This window comes from Arctopsyche grandis, chromosome 1 (assembly GCF_051622035.1).
Source record: "Arctopsyche grandis isolate Sample6627 chromosome 1, ASM5162203v2, whole genome shotgun sequence".
Classification (NCBI taxonomy): Eukaryota; Metazoa; Arthropoda; class Insecta; order Trichoptera; family Hydropsychidae; genus Arctopsyche; species Arctopsyche grandis.
This window is the reverse complement of record NC_135355.1, coordinates 11,451,804-11,470,967: the sequence shown is the minus strand read 5'-3', so window position 1 is coordinate 11,470,967 and position 19,164 is coordinate 11,451,804. Positions and strand designations below refer to the sequence as shown.

General features: G+C 34.3%; 1 protein-coding gene across 3 annotated transcripts in view; it reads left to right on the top strand.

Moving 5' to 3' along the window:
• Positions 1 to 19,164, top strand: part of spz5 (spatzle 5 Toll-1 receptor) — a 35,392-nt gene that overhangs the window by 9,886 nt on the left and 6,342 nt on the right. For all 3 annotated transcript variants that reach the window (XM_077440401.1, XM_077440392.1, XM_077440411.1), the window contains exon 3: positions 16,667 to 16,833. In XM_077440401.1, coding sequence (XP_077296527.1) covers positions 16,667 to 16,833 — 167 coding nt within the window. The remainder of the gene's footprint in view (positions 1 to 16,666; positions 16,834 to 19,164) is intronic.

Below are 19,164 nucleotides of genomic sequence, written 5' to 3'. Positions count from 1 at the left end.
CGATGGAACATCTATACACAAAAATTTGCCAGTACTGCGAAGTGAACAGAATTAAGATGGCGAGTCCGTGCAAGCGAACGAAGCGGCGTACCATACTATAACAATCCACTACCACTACTACTGTCTCAGGTTGGGCCGATTCCGGTTTCTGAATTTTGCTAATCGGAGTGAACAATATCAATATGGTAAACGATTTGAATTGTTTATATTTAAAATTTTTAAGTAAATTAATTTAAAGGACTAGCCCTAGTCCAATGATACATTACACGCCACTGGTACATCTGCAAGTATGTATGTAGGAATTTTCCGTTTCCATTTTTTCACTTATGGTTATTTATGTTATACTAGTGTAGGGCCCGTACATTTCAACGGGTGGTTTCGAAAAGAAATTGAAACTCGAATAAAAATAAAGTTAAAGATATGGAATCGACTGGTTTCGGAAAGACAAAGGCACAAAAAAATGAAAATTATGAAAAAAATGAAAAATATGAAAATAATGAAAAATATGAAAAAAATGAAAAATATGAAAAAAATGAAAAAACTGAAAATAACGAAAAAAAATGAAAAAAATGGAAATAATGAAAAAGATGAAAAATTTGAAAAAAATGAAAAAAAAAATTTTTTTCGATTGTCGACGAAAGCCGAAGTCAATTGTCGATTGTCGACGAAAGCCGAAGATACGCGAATGATTGGTTCCCCATACTTGTAAAGGGTAATCGAATATTATGTACGTAATTTAGAGCATTTTTTCTATCGAGACCGTAGTGTAGTGGTTAGCGTGAATGTTCTGAACGCGAGGACCCCAGCTCGATCCCACGTTTTGGAATTAATTTTATTTTTCAAATATCGCTAAAATATAAATTAATTTCAATAATTTCAATTAAAAATATATATTTAATTGTTTTATATGAAAAGAAAAAAAAATGGTTCAAAACCTCGCTAAATGAAATTATTAAAATTACGTATTTTTATATGGCGAGAAGGAATATTTCAATTAATGTTTAAAAAAAAAGGCAAAATGAAAAATTGGATTTGGCGTGATGTCCGAGACCATTAGCTCATAAGACCCATATTCAGGCTATTTGGGGTGATCGGTTCGAGTCGCGACAAAGTCGTCTCGTCGAAAAATGAATTAATCGATTTTTATCGATTCGTTCATTATGTTCGGCGAGAGTTAGGACACACACACACACCCACACACACACACACACAGATTACCGTCGTTATATATATGATTGTTTTCAGCTTACATATTTACGTGTTTCGTGAATTTCATTTCAGTTACTGGATATCTTATATTGTGAAAATAAATAAATGTAAAGATGCGGATGAAATTTATAAAATAATAAACATATATGAAAACGGACTGTCGGTAAATATGTATGTATGTATGTATGTATGTATATATATATATATATATATATATATATATATATATATATATATATATATATATATATATATATATATATATATATATATATCATCATCATCATTTACAGCCACTTGCCATCCACTGCTGGATGAAGGCCTCTCCAACACGATTCCACCTGTCTCTGTTTTGCGCAACACTCATCCATCTCACCCCACACATTTTCCTAATTTCGTCCACCCATCTTCCTTGCGGTCTTCCTTTTACCCTTTTGCATTCTCTCGGGTTCCATTCAAGTACTTCTTTTGTAAATATTACATCCATCCTTCTAGCCACGTGACCCGCCCATTGCCATTTCAAACTCTTCACTCTATCCACCATGTCCACTACCCTTGTCATACTTCTCACCCACGTGTTCCGCTTTCTGTCTTTCCTCGTAATGCCAAGAATACAGCGTTCCATACTTCTTTGAGTGCATTGGATTTTTTGTAGCATCTTGGTGTTCAGTATCCAAGTTTCACATCCATACGTCATCACTGGCAAAACGCATTGGTCAAAGATCTTTTTCTTCAGGCAGAGTGGCATTTTTGATTTAAAAACAGCATTCATCCGTCCAAATGCACTCCATCCTAATTTCATACGTCTCTTTATCTCTTCATCTTTACTACCAGACATGTCAATTATTTGACCTAAATATAAATAATTATTTACTACTTCTACTGGTTTATTATCTAAGGGGATGCTATCAGGCATGCAATAACTATTGAACATTAGTTTAGTCTTATCTACGTTAATTTTTAATCCTACTTTTCTACTTTCCCTGTCCAGCTGTGTTAGTCTGATAAGAAGGTCAGCTGAATCACCAGCTATTAAAACAATATCGTCTGCGAACCGAAGGTGACTCAAGAAGCGACCGTTGATGCTTACTCCGGCTTTGTCCCATTCCAAGTTCCTGAAAACTCCCTTAAGCATCGCATTGAATAACTTGGGCGAGATTGTATCTCCTTGTCTTACTCCTTTTCCTATGCTAAATCTATCTGTACCTGAAAAAATTTTAACCGAAGCTGTGGCATTCTTATATATTGCAGCTAACAGTCCCACATAGGGTTCCGGCACTCCCTGTGTTTGTAGAGCGTTAAGTACTGCATTGTGGCTCACTGTATCGAAGGCTTTCTCATAATCGACGAAACCTAGGCACAATGGCCGTTGATATTCGTTAGCGCGTTCTATTAGTTCGCCTACTACTTGGAGGTGGTCCATTGTGCTGAAATTTGCCCTAAATCCTGCCTGTTCTATAGGTTGGTTCTCGTCGAGGATATTCTTCAGCCTTTCTGTAATAACCTTCGTGAAGAGCTTGTAGACCGCTGAAAGTAAACTAATGGGTCGGTAGTTCTTGATATCGCTTTTATCACCTTTTTATATATATATATATATATATATATATATATATATATATATATATATATATATATATATATATATATATATATATATATATATATATATATATATATGACGGACGACGGGAGCAGTATGGGAATCGAGACGCCAGGAAGCGTGGTAGTGGGAGGCATCGGGGGGTGCGGGGTGCGAAGCTCCCAGGGCACACACACACACACACACACACATTTATTCATCATGTCGAATGGGTTGGATTGCTTAATGTGCCACTTTTATTACGATTAATATTATGTGCGCGTGCGCCTTTAAATTATCTTACATTATACATTATACTACACTAGTGTAGGGCCCGTTGATTTCAACGGGTGGTTTCGAAAAGAAGTTGAAACTAGAATAAAAATAAAGTTAAAGATATGGAATCGACTGGTTTCGGAAAGACAAAGGCACAAAAAAATGAAAATTAAAAAATATGAAAATAATGAAAAATATGGAAAATATGAAAAAAATGAAAAACCTGAAAATAATGAAAAAAAATGAAAAAAATGGAAATAATGAAAAAGATGAAAAATTTGAAAAAGTTAAAAAAATGAAAAATATGAAAAAAAAGAAAAAAAAAATTTGTTCCCCATACTGGTTGATGGTTGATCATAATAAATCGGAAATCGATTCGAACGAAAGTCGATTGTCGACGAAAGCCGAAGATACGCGAATGATTGGTTCCCCATACTTCTAAAGGATAATCGAATATTAAGTAATTTTAGAGCGTATTTTCTATCGAGGCCGTAGTCTGATGGCTAGCGTACCTGTTCTGGGCGTGGGGGCGATTCCGTGATTTGGAATTAATTTTCTTTTTCAAATATCGCTAAAATATAAATTAATTTCAATAATTTCAATTAAAAATATATATTTAATTGTTTTATATGAAAAGAAAAAAAATGGTTCAAAACCTCGCTAAATAAAATTATTATAATTACGTATTTTTATATAAGGAATATTTCAATTAATTTTTCTAAAAAAAAGGCTAAATGAAGAATTGGATTTGGCGTGATGCACGTGACCATTAGCTCAATTTAGACCCATATTCAGGCTATTTGGGGTGATCGGTTCGAGTCGCGACAAAGTCGTCTCGTGGAAAAATGAATTTTTCGATTTTTATCGATTCATTCATTATGTTCGGCGAGAGTTAGGACACACACACACATACACACACACAGATTACCGTCTTTATATATATGATATAACTTTATTTTTATTTGTGTTTCAATTCCTTTTCGAAACATCCCGTTGAAATCAACGGGCACAACACTAGTATTTTATAAAATATAACGTTATTAATAAACATAGATATTGTGGAAACTTAAATTATTGATTAGTTATAAATGTCATAACAATAACTATATTTTTAATCATACTTACATGTACATATGTATGTATATAATAATATTCTGTTTTTGTACCGGAACTCAAATTTTAATTTGATTCAACACCTATACATTGCAACATGTGCAAACATTATTCCGTCCATAAAGATGCAACGATAATATGGAAAAAATACATACAACTAAGTTGGTTAACCTAACAAACGAGGGCAAAACCTCCAAAATCCGCTTGCAAGGTCGAAGCTCATAAATATTAAAAATCGGTTTAATTTTAATTTCAAGAATTCTTACGCACACGTTGCATACGTGCGCAACAATCAACGACTGATAAGTTTATAAATTTCACATACATTTTAAGCATATTGTTACGATTATGGTAAATTGACCCTCAATTCTACTGTTCCTGTCGCCCTTTTTGACCTTATTTTTACAATTTTGGTTTTAAAATTTTAGTTATGATTTTGAGTGAGTTCTACGAATTGCAATTTACCGTCAAATCTCATAACTCAGTTATCGGTAAATGATCTTTCCTACTACCGATATACTGGTATTTACCGGTAAAAGAAAAAAAAATCGTGGATTTAGATAACTGTATGTGGTAACTTTTCATAAAAACTATATTCTAGATTGAATCGTAGATAATTAAAAAAAATCTCAGGTGATAAATGCATTTAAATAAATGCACTTTAGTTTAATCGTAATAATAAATAAATTTATTTTTTTTATTTTTAACTAATCATATTTATTTATTTAAAGTTTAGACCATTTGAAAGTTTCAATCATAATTGACAATAACATCTGATGTTTTTATTATGATTTGGTTGGTCTGTGTAGCCAGTGAATTTATTGACAGATTTTAATGTAATACTAGTGTTGGACCCGTTGATTTCAACGGGTGGTTTCGAAAAGGAATTGAAACTCGAATAAAAATAAAGTTAAAGATATTGAATCGACTGGTTTCGGAAAGAAATTGATGCACGAATTACGAAGTGATTACGAATTACGAATTACGTTTTGTGCATCGCCGACCCCCCGACGCCTTTGCCCCCAGTGCCCCCGATACCTCCGTCGCTCCGGGGCCTTCGGCCCCAGCGCCGCCGACGCCTCCGGCGCCCCCAGCGCCCCCGATGCCTTCGGCACCCCGGGGGCTTCGCCCCCAGCACCGCTGACGCCTCCGGCGCCCCCAGCACCCCCGATGCCTTCGGCATCCCGGGGGCTTCGCCCCCAGCGCCGCCGACGCCTCCGGCGCCCCCAGCGCCCCGATGCCTTCGGCACCCCGGGGGCTTCGCCCCCAGCCCCTCCGATGCCTTCAGCACCCCGGGGGCTTCGCCCCCAGCGCCCCCGGCGCCACCGACACACATAATGAAAAATATGAAAAAAATGAAAAATATGAAAAAAATGAAAAAAAAAAATTTTGTTCCCCATACTGGTTGACGGTTGATCGTCCGTCACATATATACAAATATACATATAAATATACAAATATATTAAGCGACAGTCCGTTTTTATATATAATATTATGCAATAATATGCCTGCGTATATACATATGTACATATGTAATTCGCGATCAAATAGTTTACGGTAAATTTAAAATTTACCGGTATTGCAATTTAATATTCTAATACAGTATTTTTGCTCAAATGCGATTTCGCGGAGTTTACATGTTTGGGTAATATTATAATAATCATCGAGATGATAGCTAATGCTCATTATGACACGCACATTGCGAAATGAATTAAATATATTAGTAAAATGTTGGTATTGCGCAATAATACAATAATAATATTATATATGTATGTATATTTCACTGACACTTCTTGCCGTTTTGAAAGTTAACATGTGTTTGCGTTGCTAATCATTTTTGACCATAAAAATATATTTGTTATTTTTTGATCTTTTTCATTTTATTTTTTTTTGTGATTGTAAATCTTGTAAAGACTGTTTGGATTCAGTTGGCTTATTTTAATTTTTAAACATTCACTTCGTGACTTGCCGATTATGTACTACAATTACGCATTCATCAATAATGACTGACTTTCTTCTTCATTGACGAAAAATAAACTGTAGTCATACCGAAACTAAACAATTTTGCTCACATCATTAACGCTAATGATTATAACGATATAATTAAAATTTTATTTCTCTAAAATAATATATATATATATATATATATATATATATATATATATATATATATATAATGTGAGGAGGACGTGCTTCTGCGTTCCTCCCGCTATTACTCGCTTAAACCCGGCTATTGCACGAAATTTAACTTAACCATCTAATCACTTATTTTACTAATTGCATCCTAGTATAATTTATGTGTAAAAATAAACAGCAAATCGGTCGTAAAAAGCGGTTTTATATCAGTTATTTCGAAAAATTTTGTGCTAATTTTTGTGTCAAATCGGTGTCAAACGAGATACATCTCCCTACCTGAATACAAAAAAAGGGTCCTTCGCCAGCCAAGTCAGTCCCACAGAAGCAATAAATCTTCCACATAATTGCTTCCAGCCAAAAATCTTTAACGAACTTTACTTAATAGAATAATAGCAAACAGAAACGGTGTTTCCCAACTGTCTATCAGTTCTTTTTCATATTTAAATTATATTAAAGTAATTCGTGTAATTTTATATACTTTACTAAAGTTATTATTAAAATATTAAATTGCAAACCGCACTCACATATATAAATCCGTTGTCTCCAAAGAGGCGTCTCACGATAAAGATCTGTAAAAAAGTAGTATAACAATTGCTAATCTATTATTATCATAACTAACTACTTTCACTTACAAAGTAACCCTGTTAAATGGCATGTAATAACTCATAAGTGATCCAAGTGATACCTAGGATGACTATATGTCAAAGCTGACCACAGAGAAGAGTTTATGGCGGTAAGAACTCACTCCTTGAATGGAAATCTCTCTCAAGTACCGCCTTTTTCTCAACACATCTTGGATAAATGCGAGAAAAATAATATCCAAACCTCCAACAAGGTAAGAGTGACGATGGATGATAGCTTAGCTAATAGAAACCTGTATTTAGCCACGTACAATGTAAGAACGTTATCGAGTGAAGGAAGTGTGCTTGCATTAGAGAATGAACTAGAAAGTATCAAATGGGATTTAGTAGGACTTAGCGAAGTAAGACGAAAACAGCAAAACCAAATAATCCTAAAAAGTGGTAACTGTCTCTACTGGAGAGGGCTACCAAATGGTAGAATAGGAGGAGTAGGGTTTCTTATCAATAAGAGAATAGAAAAAAATATTATAGAAATAAGCGACATATCGGAACGTATATGCTATATAGTATTAAGAATCTCGAGCAGGTACACTTGTCAAATCTTCCAAGTGTACGCCCCCACATCTAGCCACCCAGACGAGGAAATAGAAGACTTCTACGAAAAACTACAGGGCGCATACGATAATAGCCGCCACCACTTTAAAATAATCATGGGCGACTTTAACGCAAAAATAGGACAAAAGGCAAACACAGAAAGAGCAGTAGGCAATTTTGGTACCGGCCAAAGAAACGACAGAGGCGATCGCCTCATAGAATTCGCAGAACACAACAGGCTCTTCATCACTAATTCATTTTTCAGGAAAAACACCAACAATAAGTGGACTTGGGAGAGTCCTAAAGGAGACAGAAACGAGATCGATTTCATCCTAACAAATGCCCTGCACTCCGTTAAAGACGTTAGTGTTTTAAGTAAAGTAGATATAGGCAGCGATCACAGATTAGTCCGTGCCAAGATGGCCATTAATATAAATTGCGAACGTAGGAAATTAATAAAAGGATGCAGTAACTCTCCAGATTTCGCTCAACTAAGGTCTAGGAAAAAGGAATTCGAACTCGAACTTGGAAATCGATACGGGAAATTAAACCCAGAAGCAGACATCGAGGAATTGAACACTGTAATTAGTTCGGTTCTAACCTCAACAGGTAAGAAATTAGGTGGTTTCAGGAAACAGATTAAATTAAGCAAAATTTCAGCGGAAACAAAAAACCTAATTAAGCATAAAAGGAATTTAGATAGGGATAATAATAAGCAAGAATACAATCTAGTAAATAAGGAAATTAAGAAGAGAATAGTCAGGGATGTCAGGGATTTTAACAGCAAGCTAATAGAAAATACCATTAAGAATAACCGTAGCCTGAAAAAGTGCAAACAGGATCTTTTCTTAGGCAAAAACCAAATGATCGCAATCAGATCAGAGAGCGGAGTAATAATTAGGAATAGAGAAGAAATCATAGACAGAGTTTACACGTTCTATGCAAAACTATACGAGAACGACAACGGCCAATTCCCCACTCTGGAATCGACACACGGCCAAAGGGTTCCTGCAGTATTGCCTAGCGAAGTAGAGGCCGCGCTAAAAACTGCAAAGAATGGTAAAACCCCAGGGGAAGATAATATTCCCATCGACTTACTAAAATGTGGCGGCCCCCCCCTAATTAATATCTTAGCTAGGCTTTTCAGCAAATGCATCCAGAACCAAGCTATACCAGAAGGATGGAATAACGCAACTATCATTTTAATACACAAAAAAGGCGACAAAAGCGATATCAAGAACTACCGACCCATTAGTCTACTTTCAGCGGTCTACAAGCTCTTCACGAAGGTTATTACAGAAAGGCTGAAGAATATCCTCGACGAGAACCAACCTATAGAGCAGGCAGGGTTTAGGGCAAATTTCAGCACAATGGACCACCTCCAAGTAGTTGGCGAACTAATCGAGCGCGCCAACGAATATCAACGGCCACTGTGCCTAGGTTTCGTCGATTATGAGAAAGCCTTCGATACAGTTAGTCATAATGCAGTACTTAACGCTCTAAAAACACAGGGAGTGCCGGAACCCTATGTGGGACTGTTAGCTACAATATATAAGAATGCCACAGCTTCAGTTAAAATTTTTTCAGGTACAGATAGATTTAGCATAGGAAAAGGAGTAAGACAAGGAGATACAATCTCGCCCAAGTTATTCAACGCGGTGCTTGAGGGAGTTTTCAGGAAATTGGATTGGGATACAGCCGGAGTAAGCATCAATGGTCGCTTTTTGAGTCACCTTCGGTTCGCAGACGATATAGTTTTAGTAGCTCGTGATTCAGCTGACCTACTTATCAGACTAACACAGCTGGACAGGGAAAGTAGAAAAGTAGGATTAAAAATTAACGTAGATAAGACTAAACTAATGTTCAATAGTTATTGCATGCCTGATAGCATCCCCTTAGATGATAAACCAGTAGAAGTAGTAAATAATTATTTATATTTAGGTCAAATAATTGACATGTCTGGTAGTAAAAATGAAGAGATAAAGAGACGTATGAAATTGGGGTGGAGTGCATTTGGACGGATGAATGCTGTTTTTAAATCAAAAATGCCACTCTGCCTGAAGAAAAGGATCTTTGATCAATGCGTTTTGCCAGTGATGACGTATGGATGTGAAACTTGGACACTGAACGCCAAGATGCAAAATAAAATCCAATGCACTCAAAGAAGTATGGAACGCTGTATGCTTGGCATAACGAGGAAAGACAGGAAGCGGAACACGTGGGTGAGAAATATGACAAGGGTAGTGGACATAGTGGATAGAGTGAAGAGATTGAAATGGCAATGGGCGGGTCACGTAGCTAGGAGGATGGACGAAAGGTGGACAAAAGAAGTGCTTGAATGGTACCCGAGAGAAGGCAAAAGAGTAAAAGGAAGACCGCAAGGAAGATGGGTGAACGAAATTAGGAAAATGTGCGGAATGAGATGGATGAGTGTTGCGCAAAACAGAGACGAGTGGAAGCGTGTTGGAGAGGCCTTCATCCAGCAGTGGATGGCGAATGGCTGTAAATGATGATGATGATGATATATATATATATATATATATATATATATATATATATATATATATATATATATATATATATATACATATACCTACCCGAAAATGATACTAGTTTTCCTTGAACGATGCTCAACAATTGCGGGTAAACCCGAATTTCAGCACGCTTAGGTCAAGTTCAATTTTTTTTATTATTACATATGTAGGTACGTAATTGCTTTCGTACATTCACGTTTGCACAAATATTTTAAACGATAGTTAATTGATTCGTACATTTACGTCAGTTAATTACGATACACGAGTGAAGCAATTAGTCATGTTAAATATATGTTTTGATGTACTTCACGTCAAACAACCTCATCATATTGGATCGAACACTTTTTTTTTACCTACAAAGTAAATTCGACTAAACAATTTTCATAATGCGATTATCGTATCGGTTTATTTGACTATATATTTTTTTTTTGTCTACAATCGAAACACGCAATTGTCTCGACAATGGCCATATATCAAACTGTCAAAATCAATGTCATTTCATTGACGTTTCAATCCTGCAATAAAGGCCGAGGAGAGAAACTTCAGGAAACTACTAAAAGCACAAGGGAAGGTTCTAAAGAAAACATTCGCACCATATTTTAAAGTGGAATCAAGGAAAATCGAATGCAGTATTTGTTGAACCATTATGTTTGCATTCTGCACGCGTTATCGAAATTATAGAAAATACTGCGCCGAATTCCACTGATGAAATAAATAGTAGATAAATGCAAGTACTTAAGAAGAAATATTGTCAAAATTAGTATAGAGCGTTTACTATTATGTGTAAAAAGTATAAAAAGCTACAGACTTTTGAGATGTAGACATACAGAAGGTTGCTGAGAATCTCATGGATGGCGCGTCGAATTAATGCCGAGGTGCTGGCCCTGATGGGAAAACATTTTCCATGTTTTCCATGGAAAACATATGATAAGAAAAGAACATAAAATAAGGCACGTTCGATAGTTAGAAATTTGTTAACAATTTTTCATTCCCAGACCTCTTTTTTAAAACCTTCGAAGAAGTATGCAAATTAGGTTAAGCCCGCTCTTTCAAATACAGTTTTATAAAGGGCAGTGGTTGTGAACTTTTTGAAAATATTCGACAAAAAAATATTTTTGTATGATAAAAAATGTTTTATAGAATTTCTCGATAAATGAGAATTCTCAATTTGACATTTTTTTCGAGAAATAATTCTCGAGAAGGAACACTACCTGCGCCTAGTCCAGGGAAAAATCGTAGACCAACGCAGTTGGGGCAGGCGGAAAACTTCTTGCTTAACTCTTTGAACATTGTATTCTGAACTATGTATTATATAATATTACAATATATGTAATTAACAATTTTTTTCCTGAATTGTAATCGTAAGTGAAACGTAAAGGAGGTTTATAAAAAGAAACTGTCCATAGGAATTATATTCATATTTTTGTTTCTATTACCTACATATATAACACACTATTGTTTGTTTGAAATAGATATAAATGACGGATTATCCATCCATCATGGATATTAAACATATTGAGAGCGTACGTATTCCTATTAATTTGTTTAAGTGCAATAACACAAATAAGTGAACCAAAATAAATTCCGTCGGTAGTTGTCACGCGAATTATCAGGTAGTATGTCCTAGAGAAAACGAACCAAAATTCGTATTTTTATGTAATTTAAAACGTCTAAATTTTTAACCAGAGTTGTATTTGGGAAAAAAAGATTGGAAAAGGTTAAAGAATCTTCGGCAGCGGGACGGCCTCAGCAGCCGAGCACTATTTCGAGTAGCCATAGACATACATATGTACATACGAGTATGTACATACATAGTACGAGTTCCGAGCAGCCATACATAGTACGGTTGGGAAGTACATATGTATGTATATGTAGTTGCCAACTAAGAGGACAGGGCACACGAAGAAGATGTTTACTATTAATATTTATTCCAAAAATAATAAAAAGCTATAATTATTATTTTATATATATAAACGAATAATTGCATTCAAACTTCATAATGTGTATCTATGTACATATTATAAGAAAGTTAAACATGCATTTCATCAAATAAATCTAGAGTAAAAGTACTGCTTCCGGTTTATGAAAAAATATTTGAAAAATATTGGGGTATAAAATTTATAATTTCTATTACATGTAAATATAAAATTTTCAGTCCGATTCAATTAGCAGTTTGGAAGATAATTGAATTCAAAAAAAAAAGAGGACACCTCCATATAAGGGGCGGTACCATTTCCGGTCAACTTAAAAATTTGAAAATAATTTAAGTGGTGTCGATAAGAATTTCAGTGACCGATACTAAGTTTCAGTTCGATAGGACTAACGGAGTTCAAAAAATCCCCAAAATACACACACACATTTTTTTTAGATCATGAAAACGTGATCAGTAATCGATTCTGAGTTCGAATCAGTCAAAATCTCGAGTTCGAATTTTCGCATGATCACAAAACTTCATATATAGACAAAACCACGTATAGAGTAAAAATTAAATTAAAGGTAAATTTTGATCCGGTTCCACAGCCCTGATTTATACTGAAATAAAATACTAGCCGAAAAATTATTTGGCCATTTAATTTGTTGCCTTTAAAAATAATGATATACATATCATCATCATCATCATCATCCATAGCCATCCACCGTCTACTAAATGAAGGCCTCTCCAACACGCTTCCACTCGTTTCTGTTTTGCGCAACTCCCATCCATCTCACCCCACACATTTTCCTAATTTCATCTACCCATTTTCCCTGCGGTCTTCCTCTTACCCTTTTACATTCTCTCGAGTGCCATTCTAGTACTTCTTTTGTCATCCTTTCGTCCATTGTTCTAGCCACGTGGCCTGCCTATTGCCATTTCAATCTCTTCAATCTATCCACTACCCTTGTAATACTTTTCACCCACGTATTCCGTTTCCTGTGTTTCCTCGTTTCCAAGCATATAACGTTCCATACTTCTTTGAGTGCATTCGACTTGGCGTTCAATGTCCAAGTTTCAACATATGTACATACGTCATAACTGGCAAAACACATTAATCGAAGATCTTTTTCTTCAGGCAAAGTGGCATTTTTGATTTAAAAACCACATTCATACCTCCAAATGCACTCCATACTAATTTCTAATTTCATATATCTCTCTTAATGCGCATTTATTAGTAGTAAAATATTGATATATGTATAAGGAAATAATTTACGCGGATATTAAATTAACCTTGAGATGTCTCAGATAAGAGAGTTTGATTATAGGAAATTGATTATTTTTTTTCTTAGCTCACGTATGTTATAATAATTATTTTAGTGGCCGTTGTATAAATATAAATAGAGTAAAATAAAATTATGACGTGTCACGCTGGTATAGAACATTTTCTTTTAAATCCTGTTGGCGAATCCTTGATTGTAATCGCTCACGCCGGGTTATTAGACTATTCTACCTATAGTATCCAAGATAATTTCAATAAAGATCCTGTACAGACATCACTATACATACATATGCAAATATACATGTAGGTATACATATAAACTTGTATAAAATACCATACATATACCAGGAGCACATATGTTATACAATCAGGTGAAGCGCGATATTCCGCTATCGTATGCAGGGTAGTGGGGTAGTGTGTTAGCGCGGAAGTGGGGGGCGATGCATCACTTCGTAATTCGTAATTTCTAATTCGTGTATCAATTTCTTTCCGAAACCAGCCGGGGGGCGAGGGGCACCGGGGGGTGCCGGGGGGGCCGCCGGATTCTGGATTCGCTTTTGTTTCGGATACGGACTCCATTTTCAGTTCCAGATACCGATTCCTGTTTCAGTTCCGATTCCCGATTTCTGTTTTAGTTCCGATTCTGATTAATTATTACTATAAGTATTGTAACTTTATTTTAAATCATGTATCAATTTGTTTCCGAAACCACCCGTTGAAATTTCAACGGGCACAACACTAGTATTTTATATTAATACTCTCGCCCGGAAAATGGTATTCGCGTGCAATTTGTATCAATAAAATTGAACGCATTCCGTATGAAAATGATTGCAGACGCTTTTTCACGTAATGATTGACTCATTAAAGCAAGTTCTGGCGCAAGATCTACGACGATTTATTTCATAGAAAGTCCGTTCCAAGTGTCCCCATCAATCTACATAGTGCTCACATACCAGTCTAGAATATTAATAATCATACCTACATAGCTACCGAGTTGTATATACATACATATTTTATTTTATTTATTTATTTATTTATTCACAAATTTGCCATAGTGACTTTACAGATCAACTCGAAGTCGTCACTATGGCTACATAAAAAGGAAATTAATTATTATTATGTTATAATATTATTATATATTAATTAAAAGACAAATATGGATAAAACAAATATAAAAATACAAAATTGTAAATACATGAAATATAAAAATATAAAAACATGAAGAATAAAATTATACTAATATGAAAAATAAAAAGTAAAAAAAAAAAAAAAAAATAAAAAATATATATATAAAATATGTACATATATAATTATATTATACTAGTTGTTTTACCCGGCTTCGCTCAGTATTTTTAATATAAACAGCGTATAACATGGCGAATCTAATAGTAAATATTCATTAGTTTTTTTATTAAATTTATTATCTATAAGATCTTTTTTTCAGTTTATCATAGGCCCTAAATTAAATTATCTATATTAAATTGCCATAGTCTGTCCAATCTAACAAGTCAGTACTGCTCCGCCTCCTGTTCGTGGGCCGATGGTTCCGTTCCTCTCTCATTGTGCGTCAATCGTTCCACATACCAAATATGAAACTGAAAGTTGGCATTTCCGCTCGCTCCGTCCGTTCAATTACGCGCGATTCGCCATCCAAATATTACACAACAATGGTACATAGCCTCATTCTGTCTAAATATATAAGCGACTTCGAATTAATTCGAATGATTAAATCGATCAACGTGTACTCTCATTTGACACGGTTGCAGACTCCTGTCTGAGAAATTGTCTTGCAAATGTATTTACATATTTATATGACAGTTAGTTTAAAATGGGACCCCATTTTAAGTCGGCCGATTGATGAAATTCAATCGCGTGTATCAGATTGGTCGAATGTAAAATAATTGAATTAAAATTTATTAAATATAAATTTTAAACTTAAAAGCACCTTTGAAGAAAAAATATCTACATTTGATAGGATTAGTCATTAAATTGTATATTTTGTCCTGATTATTGGGCAAATATAAGACGTCTTTTATGTGACTCATTTTAGTTTCGACAAACATAGTAAAAATATTTAACAAGAAATCACTTATTTATAAATTATATACTAGATACACTTTATATCTAATATATAATTTCGAAAGAGACATTGTATGTAAGCATGTATATATCTTTGGTTGAAAATTTCGTTAACAAGTCAAAAGTTCTATGACGACGAGTAAATTTTTTTTTCGATTCAAATAAATTTAATAAAAAAACAAATGAATATATACTATTAGCTTCGCCATGTTTTCACTGTTTATATTACAAATACTGAGCGAAGCCGGGTAAAACAACTAGTAATATATAGAAGTTATTTTGAAGTCCAATTTTATGTTCCAAAAACACTATTTCTGTTTGACTTAATTCACAAATTGTTATCACTTATTTTTAATTCGATATGCCCAGAATCTCAGAAAAGCAGAAAAAACGTATTACAGACCGCCAGAATTTTTAAATATTGTTAATCGCAAAACATTATATTTAATGTTTTGTGAGATATTATAAATAAATAAAGAAAAGTGGACTTATTCCAGTATCATTTATAACGGCTCATTTTCTTTCCGTGAGATTATAACATAATAAATTTTCTATGCAACTTTTATGATGTTGAAATTACAATTAGTTTTCATTTATTTTTTGAAAAACAAAGTAGAAAAAAATTGTTTTTCAAAAATAATCAACTGGGGCCGTGGCATATCATTTGAGTCAGTAATTACATATATTCATTGCCTTTATTACAAATAAGACTTTTCACATACACATTGGACGTGTACAATGTTTTCAAAATGAATAATACATCCACATCTTACTACAATACGATAAATACATCTACTACAAATGAGATTGTTTGTCATTTGACGTCAACGACTTCTCCATCTTTTTTCACAACCCAAGATAGCATCGTATTGTTCTACGAAGTCACTTTCGCTAAGGTCGCATTACAAGCTGAGATCATACTCGCCATACAAAGCGAATCATTTGACATGGGCGTATGAGATTCAATTTTCAATTCATTCATTCACATCGTCCTTTAAATTCAGTTTAATATGTATGTATAAAAACCATTTTAAAATTTTAAGTAACTAATTAAAGAGATTTTTGAGCTTTATTTCCTATTAAGCCGTAAACGCTAACATTAAAATTAGATATTTAGTATAAATCATTGGATCAATAACTATAGAATACACTTAAGATGCAAATCAAAAAAAAAAAAAAAATTAAAATCAAAAATCAAAATTGGATAATAAAAAAAACATCTTAATAAAATTACATACATATGTACTATAAACTAATAGCTGAATTGCAACAAAATATATTTTTATAAAAATTTATTCCAAAGCTTTTTCATCCAAATTTAAAAATAAAGTAAACAGAAAATAAAATCAATGTTTTTTTTTATTTTTTCAGATCGTAATATTCGGACAACTATTATACCCATGTAATAGCGTTCGAAGATGCGGCCACGGTTTGGACTATGGTGGAGACTGTTCTTTCGTTCCAGCTCCTCCAGGTCGCACTCCAGCATGTGCAGCTCCTGGATACACGTACTGTGAGCAATTAGATTACTATCCAAAGTACGTATACTTTTCTTGGCGTTTCTGAAAATATGAACCGATTTTATCATGTAGTGGCTATTTTTGACTGATTAATTCAACCCATTGACACGTCCGAAAGACAATGGATCACGTAGCGTTGCACAAATTTCCCCACCTTATTGTTATGGATCGCACAAGACCACCAGTTGCGGTCATTTGCGACCATTTTGCGATTTTTTTTTATTTCGTGGTACATACATTGCAGCATTCTTGATTTTTTTGGTGATCGAGCACTCATTGAGAATACAAATAGAGCGCCTTGATGTATGGCCGACGTTAAAGTGCCCTGAAAAATGATATTGATGCAGATTATTTTTTAAAATGTGAATATTTAAGAAAAATATATATGAGATGGTTAAGAAGGACGTCAGTGCCTTCTGACGCAAAACTTCTCGTTGAAAAGATCGATTATTTTCAAATAAAAAAGTGGCACGAGGTTGTTAGTTTAATTTAAAAACAAAGAAGCGTTCTGGGTCACCACGTACGAGAGAGCTAATCGATTTGAATATTCCCGAATCAGATCAAACTGGGTAAAATCATTACTAAACCCGTATAATTATTATTAATGCAAGATGTGAAACAATTTTTTTATAACAAATCGCTGTATAAATTTATAATTAAGAAGATAACAGTATATGTGCGACTCAGTAGTAGAAATATCTGTTAAACTATCTCTCGCTACGACAAATTTCGTAGTTAGCCTCTACAAAAAACTTGTCTCCGTAAGTGCGTAACTTTACACAAAAGCATGCAAGCAGTGCCGGCCTTACACCCAATGGGGCCTTCGGCCAATGTTTTCTAAACACCCTTAGAAATCAAATATAAAAAATGGATTACCATCTTCCTTTTTTTCCTTGCTACAGTATCAGGTAATGTCAGCAAAAGCATAGCAACCCATAGCAGACCTTTATTTGAAAGAAAGGTTTTTAAATTGATAAGTTCATTGCTAATAATATCAGTTTACAAAATACAAAAAACCCATATCTTTGAACATTCCTTTAACTGTTCGAATCCAAGATATTTTTTTTAGGAATATAATTGCACGTAATCAGTTAGAATCTTCCAGCGATATATTGAAGCTGAAAATAGTGTAAACAATATTTGTAGAATATCGAAAAAAGCTTGCGATGTTACAGAAGATTTCGCAGCCTCTTATATCACAAGATTTAAATTGTGGCTACCACAGTAAAATGATATAATTATAATAAAAAAGGGAATGCGCCTTCACCCAATGAATAGAATTTGCCGAGTACAAATTTTTGAGTTCAGAAAGTAGAGGCGCCTTTTGCGCACTAATGTAAAATTTTGTAGGGCCTTTGGTGCTCTAATCTTAAATTTTAAAGCGCCTTTGGCGCATCGAACGGTGTCCTAACTTATTTGGCGCCCTTGGGCGCCGCCCGACCTAGCCCTCCCTAAAACCGGCACTGCATGCAAGGTTTTGTTTTATACATGTTACAGTGAAATTGTTTTAAAGTGAAATTATACTAGTTAAATTATAATTTCACTGACTCTAGTAGTGAGTACAAATGAAACAATAGAATTACAAATTCGCTTCTTAATGTCAGTGAATTTGTAATTCGAACTCTAATGCACCAAGCGATAGTACATTCGAACGCCAGCTAGCCAGCTGTTTTGATAAAATGCGATATTTCAAGAAAGTCGTTTAATTCACCCAGCAGCATGGCTCGGTGGATGCGTTTATGTTAAGCACCGAGAGGTCGCCGGGTTCGATCCCGTGCTAATCTTTAATGCTGCTTGTCAGACTTGGATATTTGTGACTGCAAGTCGATGGTTTCTTATTAGAGTTTGCCAATTTATCTGATTTCATTGTTGAAACCGTTCGTCCATTAAATTGGCAAAAACCATCCTACCCACTATGTCGCCACGATCTGAATTTAATTTATGTACAGTAAAAAAATTATGTACTAGTTTAAATACAAAGATGCCTCTATGGATTAATTAATTAATTAATTAATAATTAATTCAGTGATTTAAGTAATAAGAAATGCTGCAATGTTCATAATTGTCCAGGAAGGCGCAGGTAAACCCCAATGGTTTACCTGCTAGGCCTTCCTGGTATGTACATATATACATACATATTTATGTAAAATAAAAAATGAAATACATAATTATTTCGAGAATAATATGTATGTGTGTGTCATTCAGTTTGGGGTGAATATAAAAGCGTCATTCGGGTCGTTGTAATAAAAAAATATATTTTCATAGTACGTAATATAAATTAATGATTGAATCGTAAAGCATTCTATAAAATAATCTGAAGTTGATCAATCAACTGTCAAAAATTATAAT